Source organism: Syngnathus leptorhynchus, chromosome 2 (genome assembly GCF_054491065.1).
Source record: "Syngnathus leptorhynchus isolate UIUO chromosome 2, UIUO_Slep, whole genome shotgun sequence".
Classification (NCBI taxonomy): domain Eukaryota; kingdom Metazoa; phylum Chordata; class Actinopteri; order Syngnathiformes; family Syngnathidae; genus Syngnathus; species Syngnathus leptorhynchus.
In genome coordinates, this window is record NC_141196.1 from 17,384,357 (window position 1) to 17,399,749 (window position 15,393).

At 42.2% G+C, this 15,393-nt stretch overlaps 1 protein-coding gene across 1 annotated transcript; it reads right to left on the reverse strand.

The window, feature by feature from the left end:
* Nucleotides 1–5,773: 5,773 nt before the first annotated feature.
* elovl6 (ELOVL fatty acid elongase 6) lies at nucleotides 5,774–14,944 on the reverse strand. Its single transcript, XM_085906071.1, has 4 exons — nucleotides 14,613–14,944; nucleotides 7,757–7,888; nucleotides 7,071–7,222; nucleotides 5,774–6,486 (listed from the first exon to the last, which is right to left on the reverse strand). The coding sequence occupies exons 1-4, from the start codon at nucleotides 14,693–14,695 to the stop codon at nucleotides 6,050–6,052; spliced, it is 804 nt and encodes a 267-aa protein (XP_085762197.1). The 5' UTR covers nucleotides 14,696–14,944; the 3' UTR covers nucleotides 5,774–6,049.
* Between the last annotated feature and the right edge of the window lie 449 nt (nucleotides 14,945–15,393).

A 15,393-nucleotide genomic window follows, 5' to 3' on the forward strand; every position in this document is an offset into this window, starting at 1 on the left:
TTGTCTTCACTTTTAATATCTTTTTTTTTTAATATTTGACCAATTTTTACTCATCTGATTTGAAAAAGAGTTATTTGTCAATTTGTTTTGTAGCTTTTACTGTATATAATATGAGGTGCTCATAAATTTATTTGGGCTGACAGTCATAATGGCCCTCCGAAAGAAGCTATGACTACAATGCGGCCCGCGAAAAAAATGAGTTTGACACTCCTGATCTAGAATGATGCACTTCCCTAAAAAGAAAATATTTAAACTGTTTTATATTATCATACATTAACTTTGTAAAGGAAAGAAGATATTTTTTGCAGAAAACTAATAGCCAATTTGCAACAGTGGTTTCGTTGTTTTTCTGCCAGATGGGACGAGCTTTGCCCGCCTTGCTCCCGACTCCTTTCCAGCCGGGATGACAGCTGATGAGGTCTTTGGTGGGGAATTAGCGAGCCACTCAGAGGCTTTGGCACTGATCCTTCGGGTCACACCGCGCCTCTGCTGCGGGGACAATGTTACACTGCTTTTTACAAGGATTTAGGCTGATTTAAAAATCACAATAGTGGAGTGAGCAGGAGTGTGGGGGTCTTAATGCATAAACACACAATCCACAATGCAATCCTGGAAGCTGTCCTGGAACTTTTGCATCCTGAAGGGATGCAACGGAGTTTTAAAGTATTACCATTGATCTTCACCAGTGGATCTTGCTTCCATGTCCATTAGGGGCGCAGAAATAATTCATAAGCTGTAGAAGCTTCTACTGTCCGGTGGATGGCGACAGTGCATTTGGAATTACTGCTACATTTTACATTTAAATTGCCCGTCTACATGTGGTTAGCTTCTAATGACAATGTTTGATAGAAAACCTTTGCTAGTCCTAGGGGTTAGGGAGCAAGACCCAACCTGAATAGTGTTAATATCAGCACTATTTCATTTCTAACCCATTTTACAATATAGAAATTGATTTTGCAAATGGTTTACAGATTATGATTACGTACTGTATATTATAACGACTTTGGGGAAAAAGACTAATGAATGTGCAGGTGTGGGAATGCTGGTCTGTATGTCACAAATTCACCACACATACAAATCAGCAATTTTATTACATTTTTGACTCAGTAATAAAGAACATCCAGTGGTCCTATGTGGTATTAAAATATATATGATGCACTGAACACAATTTACTGCAAGAATTAAATGTTTTATGCTAACGTGCAAGTGTGGGAACGCTTGGTCTGTATGCCACAAATTCACAACACGTAAAAATACCAATTAGTACTCACCTATCACCAATTTTATTACATTTTCGACTCAGTAATAAAGAACCGCTACTATTTATTTTTTTAAATATACATGCAGTGGTCCCGTCCGGTACTAAAATATATATGACGCACTGAACACAATTAACTGCAAGAATCAAATGTTTTATTCTAAAGACAGAAGAATTTTATTTTAGAGTTTTAAGAGTTTTATTCTAAAGAATTTGTATTCAAGCAAGACTCCTGACTACCTACCCCCATACCATGGAGCTCTCGTTTCCATTTGCTGTCTATATTGGAAATGATTTGCTGGGCTGCTTCACTCAAATTTGTGGGCCTGTTTCTTGGGTAAAATGAAGGAAACTAATTGATGAGATGCCAACGCACCAGGCATTTGTATGGTAGATGGTCAGCCCAACCTTGGATGACTGTCTGCCAGGAGACAACGATCTAAATTGCTCAGAAAGCGGCAATATTATTATGAGTTGCAACAAGCAGTACAAATACGTAGCTTGAGCACTTGGAACTTTATTCATAGAGTTATTCACTGTCTGTCAAATGGCTGCCTGTTGTGTAATTAGCTGCCGCCATCGACCGCTTTTTACTCAAATTTATGCACACAACTCAAGACAAAAATGGCCCAGCAATGGCAATCTCATTTGCCAGGTCACCAAAGCGCCACAAGATGATGCCAAAGACGTGAAAATAATTTGCATATTGATTTAATGATCGTCTTTCTTGGTTTCCACACCTTACTCAGCATCCTTAGTTTCAACCTTCATTACTGCCACTGACATCTTCCTCATTCGAGGCTGATGGTATATCCTGTAGGCTTTGCGAGCAAGCTCTGTACCTGACTGCTACAAAACATAAGGACAAGAATCCTTGTCATATGAGGACTATCCATCCATCCATCCATGAATCCATCCATCTTCTTCCGCTTATCCGGGGTCGGGTCGCGGGGGCAGGAGCTTTAGGAGGGACTCCCAGACTTCCCTCTCCCCAGCCACTTATTCCAGCTGATCCCGGGGGATCCCAAGGCGTTCCCAGGCCAGCCGAGAGACAGTCTCTCCAGCGCATCCTGGCTGGTCCCCGGGGTCTCCTACCGGTGGGACATGCCCGGAACACCTACTCAGGGAGGCGTCCAGGAGGCATCCTGATGAGATGCCCGAGCCACCTCATCTGGCTCCTCTCAACGTGGAAGAGCAGTGGTTCTACTCCGAGTCTCTCTCAGATGGCCGAGCTCCTCACCCTATCTCTAAGGGAGAGCCCGGACACCCTGCGGAGGAAACTCATTTCGGCTGCTTGTATCTTGGATCTCGTTCTTTCGGTCACGACCCATAGCTTGTGACCATAGATGAGGGTAGGAGCATAGATCGACCGGTAAATCGAGAGCTTTGCCTTTTGGCTCAGCTCTCTCTTCACCACGATGAACCGGTACAGAGTCCGCATTACTGCCGACGCTGCACGATCCGCCTGTCGATCTCGCGCTCCATCCTGCCCTCACTCGTGAACAAGACCCCAAGATACTTCCACTCCTCCGCTTGGGGCAGGATCTCATTCCCGATCCGGAGAGGGCATTCCACCCTTTTCCGACTGAAGACCATGGACTTGGATTTGGAGGTGCTGACCCTAATCCCGACCGCTTCACACTTGGCTGCAAACCGCTCCAGTGAGAGCTGGAGATCACGGCCTAAAGAAGTCAACAGCACCACGTCATCTGCAAAAAGCAGAGACGCGATGCTGAGGTCCCCAAACCGGACCCCCTCAACGCCTCGGCTGCGCCTAGAAATTCTATCCATAAAATTTATGAACAGAATCGGTGACAAAGGGCAACCTTGGCGGAGTTCAACCATCACTGGGAACGAATTCGACTTACTGCCAGATATGCGGACCAAACTCTGGCATTGTTGATACAGGGACCGAACCGCCCTTATCAGTCGGCTCGGCACCCCGTACTCCCCCAAGCACCCTCCACAGAATCTCCCAAGGGACACGGTCGAACGCCTTCTCCAAGTCCACAAAACACATGTGGACTGGTTGGGCGAACTCCCATGCACCCTCGAGGATCCTGCCGAGGGTGTAGAGCTGGTCCACTCTTCCACGGCCAGGACGAACGCCACACTGCTTCTCCTGAATCTGAGGTTCGACCTCCCAACGGACCCTCCTCTCCAGCACCCCTGAATAGGCCTTACCAGGGAGGCTGAGGAGTGTGATTCCCCTGTAATTGGAACACATCCTCCGGTCCCCCTTCTTAAAGAGGGGAACCACCACCCCAGTCTGCCAATCCAGAGGCACCATCCCCGACGTGCACGCAATGCTGTAGAGGCGTGTCAGCCATGACAGCCCCACAACATCCAGAGCCTTTAAGAACTCCGGGTGGATCTCATCCACCCCCGGGGGCCTGCCACCGAGGAATTTTTTAACTACCTCAGTGACTTCGACCCCATAGATTGGAGAGTCCGCCTCAGAGTCTCCAGGCCCTGCTTCCACAATGGAAGGCGTGTCGGTGGAATTGAAGAGGTATTCAAAGTATTCTCCCCACCGACTCACGACGTCCCGAGTCAAGGTCAGCAGCACACCATCTCCACTGTCCAACAATAGAACACTGCTGGGGTTCAGATCAGGGGGCCGTTCCTCCCAATCACACCCTTCCAGGTCTCACTGTCATTGCCCACATGAGCATTGAAGTCATCCAGTAGAACGATGGAGTCCCCAGTAGGAGTGCTCTCCAGCACCTCCTCCAGGGACTCCAAGAAGGGTTAGGGTTAGTGCCGGGCCTCATGGGCAAAGACCTGGCCACCAGGCGCTCGCCTTCGAACCCCACCTCCAGGCATGGCTCCAGAGTGGGGCCCCGGTAACCCGCGTCCGGGCAAGGGAAAACTAGGTCCATTTGTCTTTTTTGTCATGAGGGGTCTTCTGAGCAGTGCTTTGTCCGGCCCCTCATATGAGAACTAATTTTTATTAAATATTCTATCTTGTTTTTGGTTAAAAAACATGCACTAACAAAAGCTGACCGTTTGGTGGCAGTGTAAGGCAAGACACACAAGTGATGCAAAACTGTGACAATCATTCATAGGCGGAAATGACACTGGGATGGAGGATTACACCTGCCCGGCAGTTTCATTAGGACCACTATCTGTCCCCCGCACTAAACACGACAAAAAAGTCAGGAAAAGTTAGGGTTTGTAAGTAGGGTTTGTAAGTAGGTTAGGGTTTTCAACTAGAGTTTCAAAGTAAGATTAGGGTTTTAAACTAGGGTTAGAGTTTGGAAGTAGGGTTTTAAACTTGGTAGGCTTCCAAATTAGGGTTTCAAACTAGGGTTAGGGATTCAATTTAGGGTTGCAAACTAGGGTGTTTCAAATTAAATTACGCTTTCAAGGCTTAGGGTTTCACAAAATGGGTTCAAACTCGAGATAGGGTTTTGAAGTAGGGTTTCCTACTCGGGTCAGGGTTTCAAACTAGGGTTAGGGTTTCAAAGAATGGTTTCAAAAATGAGTCAGATTTTCTAAGGAGGGCTTTATGTTAGGGTTAGGGTTTTTAAGTATGGTTTCAAACTAGGATCAGAGTTTCAAAAAATGGTTTCAAAAAGGAGTCAGGATTTCTAAGGAGAAATTCAAATTAGGGTTGGGCTTTTGAAGTAAGGTTTCAAATTAGGGTTAGGGTTTTTTACAGTATGGTTTTAAACTAGGGTTAGAGTTTTGAAAAAAAAAAAAGTTGAGTCAGGATTTCTAAGTAGGGTTTCAAATTAGGGTTAACGGTTTGAAGTAGGGTTTCAAATTAGGGTTGGGGGTTTAAACTAGGGTTAAGATTTCAAAGTAGGGTTTCAAACTAGGATTGGGGTTTCAAAGTAAGATTTCAAATTAGGGTTAGGGTTTCAAAATAAGGTTTAAAATGAGGGTTAAAGAATGAAAAATTATTGTACACAATAAAAAAATGAAATGCAGTGGGAATAGCTTTTAATTAACAAAATAGGCCTTCTGATTTTCTAACTTTTCTACAGTAACTTTCAGAGGAAACTTCATACAATTAAAAATACATTTTATTTGCATTTGCATGAGTCAAACAGTATGGATTTAAATTGTCTAGAATTCAACATGGTATTTTTTCTTTTGATTAATAGTTGTGCTTTTAGGACAAAAAAAAAGATTACAAGCACTGTGTAAGTATTGCATGTTTTCTTGATCATTACAGTGCAAAAGCACATAAGCACAGCAGACACCACTTATACATTGGCCCTTTAAGTCAAATTTAACAAATTGCACGTTTTTTCCCTTTTCTTTCTAAAAGGAAAACACTTTCCCAACAAACCAGCCAGAAATATATTTTTTATCCAACAATATTTACAGTTTTAAACCCAGACCTGCAGGATTGTAAAGGAGACATACAAACCACACTGCCCCATAAGCACAGATCATTTTGGAAGTACTGGAATGTGTATTTTTGTGTCCTGAAATCTGAATTTTTCAATGAGCAAATGACTAAACTACTGTCTGAGAAAATGTGGCAAATACTTGAGAAAAGGGTGAAAATTGACAACTTTTATTTAGATAGACAGAACATAAAATAATAGAACACACACACATTGACAGACGAGACAATTCTTCATATGTACTGTAGTAATGTTTAAAAAGTCAAGTAAACACAAGTTTGTTGCAGATTTTTGTGATCATCTGATTTAAGACTATGAGGAACTTTTGTTGTTTTTTTAACACCAGTTTGCAATGGCTTCATCACGGTGGTCCACCTATCATCCCGCCATCAGTCCTCATCTTCTTCCTTTTTTTTTTTTTTTGCCTTTTCTACTCAGTCTTTTTTATAGCAGTGGCTGTTTTGGTCTTTCCCATGTAAGCGCCCCAGAAGAACTGCACAAAGAGCACAAAGTAGCTGAGGTACATGAGCGATGACCACACGATGTTATGCATGTGCGATGGGCACTCGTGGCCCTGCTGCATCCAGGAGTACACCAAGTAGTTGACCATGCAGCCCATCAGCATCTGAGTGATCTGCGTCAGCGTGATGAACATGGCAAAGTTGCGTGATACTTTGAAGCCAGCCGCCCGCAGTGCATAGTAAGAGTACATGACGGCGTGCACTAGGTAGTTCATGGTCATGAACCAGCCCCCGCCGGCTACCATGTCTTTGTACGAATACCAAGAGTACAGTAGCACAGTGATGTGGTGGTACCAGTGCAAGAAGATCAGCTTCTGCTTCCTTAGCACAATGAACAGTGTGTCACCTGCACACGGACAAAAACATTAAGCTTGTTAATGGCATCCAGTCCAAAGAAGGGTCAGACAAGCACATACGTTCAGTGAGCTTTTGCGTGTATGTGTGTGTACCACATCATGTTTAGTTTTGCTATTTCAAACTAATGGAAGACTACGTTTCCTGTAACTGCATATGTAGGGAAATCATATGCATAAGCTCAAACAAGACATATGCGCACTCATCACTCAAGTGAATTTGCCCCCCCTCCTCAGAAAAAATGCTACAGATAAAATTTGGCAGCATTTTGGCTTGATACCGAATGAAGCAAATAAAACAGCAAATATGGATGTGGACTGTGCATGAAGATGGTTATTGCAAGAGGCGGCATTACAACAAATATTTGCACTCATCTTACCAACAATCACCCACTGACTGCACATTGCAGTGTGTAGGAGAGCATTTATTGTCTTTGTGTGTGTGTGTGTGGGGGGGGGGGGGGGGGGGGTAGCGCACAACATGGGATACAAAAGAGTCCAGATACACGTCGCATATAGGCAAAATAAAATCCGAACACTGTCAGATTTGCCTGCAATGTGAACCTGAATTACTTACCCAATTCTGGTGCTTTGCTTAGCACAAATGCGTAGGCCCAGAATTTGCTGACGGGCCCATTGTAAAAGCTCTGGTCACAAACTGACTGTTTGAGCCCTTTGGTCATGAGGATGTATGTCATGTAACTTCCAGTACGGACAGCGCCAAATATACTGCATGGGAAACAAGAAAAAACAATCATTGAATAGAGGACACACAAAATGTTTTTGTTTGCTTGTAAATACTCAGTACTGCATGACATTATACAACATTGGATCGGATTGCTTTTACTGGTTCTTCAGTCAACAACATCTAGCATACATTAGCGCAATAGCTACAAACTAAAGGCTGTATTCACACCAAGGAGCGACTTATGTGTGAAATTATTAACACATTATATAATTTTACGTTAGTTTCACACTAAAGCGCATGAAGGGTACTCGAGGCCTGTGGAATAATTGGAACTGCAACTGATGACGAGTCTGATGTAAGCCATGTAGAAGAGGAAGCGCTGCATCTTCTACTTCCGGAGTTAGCGGAGTTGTTTACAAATGACACAGAGGATGAAGATTTTTTTTTTTTTTTTTGTTGACAACATCCAATCATAGCCCAGTGAATTACAATAAAATTGAGATTCCTGTACATTCCTGGAACCCTGCACCACTTGAAATCTAAGTTTACAAATGTCACAGATTTCTTCATCCCACCTGAAAACAGCGAGTGTGAGGGACCAGAGCACCAGGGGCTTCCTCAGCTCAAACTTCTCGCGTTGCTTCATGACATGTCGGCCGCCGAGGATGCAGGCGGCATAGAGGGCGGAAAAAAGGAAGGACTTCTTCCTGCACAAGGCAAACAACAACATAAATGCATATTACAACAGTGGTCAACAACATAGTACATGTGCATCTCGATAAACAAGAATATCACAGAAAAGTCCATTTAGAGCAGTAGCTCCATTCAAAACCTGAAGCTCGTATTGTACAGATTCATTCAACACATAGAAAACCACTTTTCAGAAGACCATCCAATTGATTGGTGCCTGATTTAATGGAATGGCAATGGAGGCCAGGGTAGGCCAAGCAACACTAGGGCAGAGCGTGGCCAAAATGCTCACCTCATCACTGTCTTGTTTAGCAATCCAAACTAGAGTGACAACTACAAACGCTTTCTATGCGGCTGACGTGATTTAAGCACATTGTTCCGGCTGCCCCCGGAATCTTATCAATGGTGCCGTTTCGGGTCAAATGCCTCACAGCTGCAGCCTTTCTCTGTTCAAGATAAGCGGGGGCTGGCACTGCTCTGCTGAAGGCCAATGTAAACGAAGGGTAAGAAGGTACAGAAAACAAGGACTAAAAAGTAAACAACAAAATACAAAACATATACTTGTAAATTCAGACGTGAAAGATGTGCGACAACTGTTAATTTGTGTCCATCAGATGACACAAGAAAACAGAGGCCTTTGCTCAGCAGTAACACCAAGGCCAGACTGCAGAATGACGTCATTCCTTCTCAATGCACCTCAGAACAGTAGGGTGGGGAGAGACAGTGGAAAGGAAGGATAGTCTGAAAATACGGTTGGGCAGAAGGAAGAAAGTTGGCACGAAAAAGAGGAAAGTAAATCAGAAGAAAGGGAATGAGGAAGCAGGAAGGAGGGGGGAAATATTGCATGAAAGGAGTGAAGGAAAAAGAATTCAGGCACAGAGAGTAAGCCAAATGTCTCCTCAGTGAACAAGTGCTCAATTGGTGGCCCGCGGGCCAGAACCAAGCCCTGACTGACCCAGCCTGGGGCCCAACCTGCCTGAATGAATTGCATTGAAGAGATGCAGAGGATATTTTGGCTCCCAAGATTTCCTTCAAAATTCCTATAGTGTTTGATACTGTGAATGCAGCACATTGCTGATGATGCTGTTTTGAAACATGGTTTGCTGTGCTAATATAACAGAAGTAGTGGCAAGATATAGGGTGGGTTCGGGTTTATAATCCCGCTTGACACTTGACCCAGAAAGTGGACCTCTGGTGATACAAGTAATTCAATGATGAGACATAGCGCCCTTAAAACCAGTGTAAATGGCTTTGGGCTTGCTGTAAACCCCTTCTGCACAGGTGATATTTTAAAACTCTAGCACTGTTAATTAGAATGTAGATGCATTTTAGTCATATAAATGTATTTCATTTGGCCTTTTCCCCTTTGTGTGAGAGATTCTAACAATAATAAAAGCAAAGGAAAAGCCCATGATTGCATCTCGTCATCTTGTGGTGTCCACATTCAGATTCTGCATAATCAATTTGTTTCCTAACCAAATCATCAAATTCCAAAACTATCTATAGTAGAATCACTCAACTTTACAGGGCCACCATGTACAGATGCAAAACGTGTTCCCAAAAACATTTTCTGTGCATAACAAACAACAACTTGATGGTGTTCACCATTTACAAATCAATAAGCATGATGTTGCTGTCAGGTAGAATGTGTCCAAATTTGGTCAACATTATCATTCTAAATCAAGGAACAGCGTTAACAGTTTGGATAATTTTGTTGGCGAATTTCCTAAAAAAGAAGGAGTGGTTTTCAAGACGTGAGGATGACTCCTGACAGCAACAACATGCACTACAATGCCTAGCCAAATAATGCAGCAGGGGGGTTTTCTTCACATATAGTCAAATTATTTGTGCAATGTTTGACACATCTTTGTGATGTCATCACAGATATGCCACATTTGCAATGTCATGAGCAGCATGGAACGCAGGACTGGATAAACCGTCAAATTCATGCCAGTACGTACAGTACTGACGTACAAATTGGGAGTATGGTAAAAGCTGTTTTCTTAGCTTTTCAATTGAAAGAAATTGTGTTTTTGGTGAAACCATCTTGTGATCTCCTGCCAATTACTCAAGAATGGAAAAGATAGACTATTGTTTTTATTTTTTGTGAATAATAAGACTAATCTTTCCAATGGTGGTTTTGTTTTTTCATAGTCAAAGCAGACTTTATTCTGTGAGTCTTGAAACATAGGCCAAAAGTCCCCAAAACGGCTGGCAGCGAGCGAGTTTGCTGCTCAGAAAATAGCAGGTAGTCAATGAGTTAAATTAGCCGATCATAGCTTTTTTCAAAATATGCGATATGGTCTCATTTTGGCTGACTAATCTATTAGTCTATGAATAGCTGGATGGTTGTTTGAGTGGTGCAGAATGGGTTCCCTGCACTTACTAAGTCTTCTCAGTAACCTACCAGTGACAACTCCAGCCAGACCTGTTTACAATCGTGGGCTGAACGGAGCGTTCCAAAAGGTATGTTTGTGAAATCAACAGTGACTCAACATGTTTCCCATTTTAGCTTAACTCTCTTTGTCATGTGTGCCCGACAATACGTACTTCGTTCGTTTGGTCATTTGGCCGTTGCATTGCTAAGGTTTTAAAGTCTCAAAATTGACTCACTGTTAAAACAAATCAACTTCATGGCTGTATTCAAAACAAATTGATACAACTGTCAGTCAAACGTCTATTTGCTATTACGGTCTTCAAATCAAATGTTATCCTGGTCAAACCCCCAGTTTATATAGGTATTACTGTATTCAAATGATGTTATACTGGTCAAATTTCTGTTTTCAACTTTTATTTCAAATTTCTAGAATAATTGTTACTGCTGTATTCAAATCATGTGATACTGGTCAAATCAATGGTTTTCTTACTTTTCTCTTCATGGTATATAGGTTGCACTGTAGTAATTTAGATTGCACCTCTGGCAGTGAAACCTTGGTTGTAATCGGGACGGGACTAGATAAGCAAAATTACTTCCTATATGGACCAATTTCCTAAATTTAAACTGGCCCGAAGCATTGTGTCATGAAATCAATCATAAGTGGCTTGCTGAAGACTATCAATCATGAATCAAAACGATTATCGATCATTATTTTGTGATTATAAAGTAATTTTTTGCATCTGAAGTTGAAATAAAAAAGATAAAATGGAGAATGATTTGATTTGGATTAAAAATCTGACATGATGCATTAATGGTGCGCCTTATAGTCCAGTGTGCCTTATATAAGGACAAAGTTTTCAAATGGCCCATTCATTGAAGGTGCGCCTTATAGTCCGGTGCGCCTTATAGTCGGAAATACGGTAGTTTTTTTTTTATTTGTCCCTAAATTTTTCTCGGTTTAAAAATTAGACAAATACTGAAGGGCAAATTATGGTAAAATGTTGCATCTTTAATTCATATGTTAGGTAGAAGTGACAAAAAAACAAGATGCTAGGTGTGTATTCTTAGAATTAATCATTGGATTATTCAGTAATCTTTTTATTTTCTTTCAAATACCGGCATCAGCATCAAAGAATCGGTTAGGACCTATAATGTAGGCACGAGCGAGATAATTTGACAAGTGAGGAGAGGAACCACAGTGACTATAATAATACAGTGGCATTATTAATAGAGACTGAGAGGTGACTGGTAGGAGCAGGAACCATGTGCATGTAATCCAATTAGTAAAAGCACCCACGGCCCTGATTACATCATGTATCTAAAAGAGCAAAATGAATTGGCCAACATTGCCACTAACAAAAAAAGAAGTTGGTAGTAGGTGAGCAATCTCATTTGGGGTGATTAGGTTGAACTACTTGAACACATCGGGGATCTAACAGTGTTTCATAACATTTTAGGGATTATAGACTATGTTTATACAGTAATGATTTTAATTTAAAAATTGTAACAATTCACAAATATCTTTAACAATGCTTCAATTTAGCATCATCCGTCTGTATCTGATTGGAGATTATTTGTACGAAAGCGTGGAGCTGCCAACGCGGGCTAACATAACTGGCAGAATGCAACTGCAAATAAGTTCAAATGTTATCTGTAGCTAAATGCTACAAAAGTAGCATTTTCCCATAATGCCATATTGACTTGTGCACGTGAGTAAAAAAAGCTATTTTCTTTTAAGCTTTTGGCCTACATTACAGCAATGAGTTTGAAAATTTAGTAAAATTGTTTATTTGTAATTGTATGGTTTTATAGTGGGTGCAGTGCTGGAGAGCAGACAACCCCGGTGAGCGTTGTGCAATCGCTCCACGTGTCCTTTACGTCAGGCACATACCAAGTGTAGGCTCGTGCTGACGGTGGACAGACATTAGACAGAAAAAATACCTGTCACTTACCATGTTTGAATAACAATTCTAGATAAATTCTTTGAGGCAGAGTCATTTAGTGTCGCAATGCTATCCAAATGAGTCAGAGGCAAAGATACGCTGAGATTTTCGTACGGTTCTTTTCATCAACAACTGGGGAAACCTCGAGTTATTAAGTCACTCTGAATGTTCTTCACTCCTCCTGCTCATATACCAATGTCATATTTAGAAGACGTAGTCGTAGTGAAGAACAATTCCAAACATTATACCAAATCCTTGACTATCAACAAATTATTTTTAGAATTAAGTTGGTACCTTGGCATACACGTTTAATTCGTTCCAAGCACCCAACTGAATTTACTCCATAGTCAAATCAATTAACCACTGAACTTAATCGAAATACCACTAATGCAGTGCAATCTAGAGTAGCTCGTAGACTACTAGTAGCTAGTAGACTTTTTCAATCCCATGTTTGCGATGTTTGACCACTTTTGCTGTTCAATAAACTGTGGCTCTGCTTTTTCGCCACTTCAAATAAGCAGAAGGCTACATAAAGCTTGATCGTTAGGGTTCAAAATTTTGCCAAGGTTCAGACCCTCAAAAACTGCAGCATTATTTTTAAAACCACACCCTCGAAATAGACTAATTTTAGGCAGTTTTTAAAACTGTGAACAGCAGTCTTCATAATGTGTGCCTTTGTCAAAATGCCCCACAAATCTATATCTTTAGTACAGTTTATGCCCTGGCTGTATTTTGAGGAGGTGGCCCCCTAAGCACACAAACGAGCCACTGGTCAATACATCTTTCTTGACTGTGAACCAAATGTAAAGTACTAATTTTATTACCTTGGCAAAGAGAGACTTTGAGATGGCAACTTGTTGAGCAAGACAGACAAAATAGCACCACCTCATCACAAGGTTGTCAAATAACTTTCAACCTTTGACATGACGATGCAAAATGCTGCCAAAGAGACACTGACTAAAAATAAGAACGAAATCTTCACAATTGTATGGTTATTCTGCTAATTTAACCCTGCAATGGCACAAAACAAGCAATCTACTGTAAAAACAAACTGGGGAAAAAGAAGTTTGAAAAGTATTATTCTGATGGTTACACACTGCTGCCCGACACTCCTGTACTCATGACATTATCTGCCTGTACTGTATATGTTTGACTTATTTTTGAATATACAGTTTGTGCAACTCTGGCTTTAGGACGGAAACAGTAAGCAGGTACGGTAATTTAAATAGCAACTTTCATCTGGTAAATGACATTCAAACACCTTCTTTGTCTTTGAACTTTTACAGTCCTTTCTTGGCCTTGATGAACTTGTGGTTGCTTATGTAAACTGATGTCTACGATAAGGGCACAGCAAAATGACGTCTGTGAGACCGTCCGTCAATCTATGGGCTATGTAAACTGTATGCGTGGAGTGAACTTATCAAGATGAGAAACTACACATACATGAACAATGAACTTATTAGCTTCTTGTGTCCATTCCCTTGATAAACTAAACCGCTTTAGGAGAAGGCAAACTACAATCTCTTTGATAAGCATTTGTGACTGGTTGCACTAGTTTGTCTATGGAGATAAGGTTTCAGGGCCCTTGATGTTTATGCTGATGAAGATTTGTTGCTCCCCTGGATCTTTTGCCCTATAGTTTAAGATTAAGAACCTCACACTTTGCCGAGAAAGACCATGTGGGTGAAACCTACTACAAGACTGAAGCCTGCATAGCAGATCTGTGATCTGATTGGCTGCTGCTCTGTCAGCAGACATCAGAAGAGGCATCTGATTGGTGCTTTCTTAGTGCCAGGGGATGTCAGGCTCCTGCGCTGCTGACCCATGCGGCCTCATACATTCACTTGAAATGAAAAATGTGATGTTATGTGATTAATGTTGAAGGCAAGTTCATGCAGTGAGCCTAGAATAAGTCAGCAAAGGATACAGCAGATGGCTGAAAGGCACTACAATTCTGGCTCAACTCTGCCTTTTGTAAGTATTTTGTGAGAGGATGTACAGAAGGATACATAAAATTAGACATTTGAGGTATACAGTCAAAACGTTTCTCCACATATTGAATGGACCCTACCATTAAAATATGCAGAGGCAACTCGATTGTTCTGCACAGCACTAACAGGCTACAAGATGAGCTGCATTTTGTCCCATCAAGATGCAAAATGATCTCAATATAGCCCATTTTGGACTCATTAATTCGTTCCATATCAAATGGCATGATGACCTTAGCATCATCATGGTGCTCGATATCTAGAGGTTGATAAGGGTGGAGGATGTGAGCGGTAAATCACACAAGATTCAAGGACATCCCACTGCGGGTTCGGACGTGAGGCGGATAAATCGCCAGCGTGGTTAGATTATATTTTATTCGTACTGGGCGTTGGGTGCTGGATTCGACGCATTTAACATGGTACGTGGTCTTACCAGTTCTCCTGCATCCATCGGATGGCCTCCTCCTCGTTGAACTGCCTTTCGAACTCGTACTCTTGGAGGGCTAATACCGACATACTGGCGGCGGTGGGGAGGCGAGCTCGGGCGTCAAGCTTAACAAAGGCGAGAGGCTGTCGTAGTGGTAGTAGAAGTAGTAGGAGGTCTGGTATAGGCGAAGCCCGCCAGTCACATCGCCCTTGCCGCCGTCAGGACGTCACGGTCGCGCGTGTAGTCAAATCGACAATCCTGATGCACTGACTGAGAGCGGACACGGGATATAAGGCTGCTCTTCCTCCTTCGCCCGCCGGCCGGCCTTCTTCACCATAGCCACGCCCGCCACTCGTTGAATTGATGGATCCCGCGGGTCCTAGCGCCAGCATTTTTTAAATTTTTTTTTTGCTTTGACTTGCGATCGCAAATCTGAATGTACTGTCCGGTGGCTGTGAACTTAGTTCAACTCTATGCATCCATTTTCTGTACCGCTTTGTCCCCACGGGGGTTGCGGGCGTGCTGGAGCCTATCCCAGCGGTCATTGGGGAGTAGACTGGGGGCACCCTGAACCGGTTGCCAGCCAATCGCAGTTAGTTCAAAAAGCAGTATTTTGGCAAATATCGAAAAAGTCATCAAAAAGAGACTTCGAATTATTTAGTGGCACCAGTTGACATTTATCATCTTAACTTACTGGTAACAAACAATACAAAATTGACAATTAGCAACGATAGTTGTGGTTTTAGAACTTTTGCTTTCATGAATTGAAACAAAAACATGACTGTGG

Excerpts from the sequence above, each read along its gene's own strand:
- elovl6 (XM_085906071.1), bottom strand. The coding sequence starts at position 14,695 with ATGTCGGTATTAGCCCTCCAAGAGTACGAGTTCGAAAGGCAGTTCAAC. Across the intron at positions 7,223-7,756 it reads CTCACACTCGCTGTTTTCAG|TATATTTGGCGCTGTCCGTA; the intron begins GTGGGATGAAGA and ends TTTCCCATGCAG. Across the intron at positions 6,487-7,070 it reads AAGCAAAGCACCAGAATTGG|GTGACACACTGTTCATTGTG; the intron begins GTAAGTAATTCA and ends GTCCGTGTGCAG.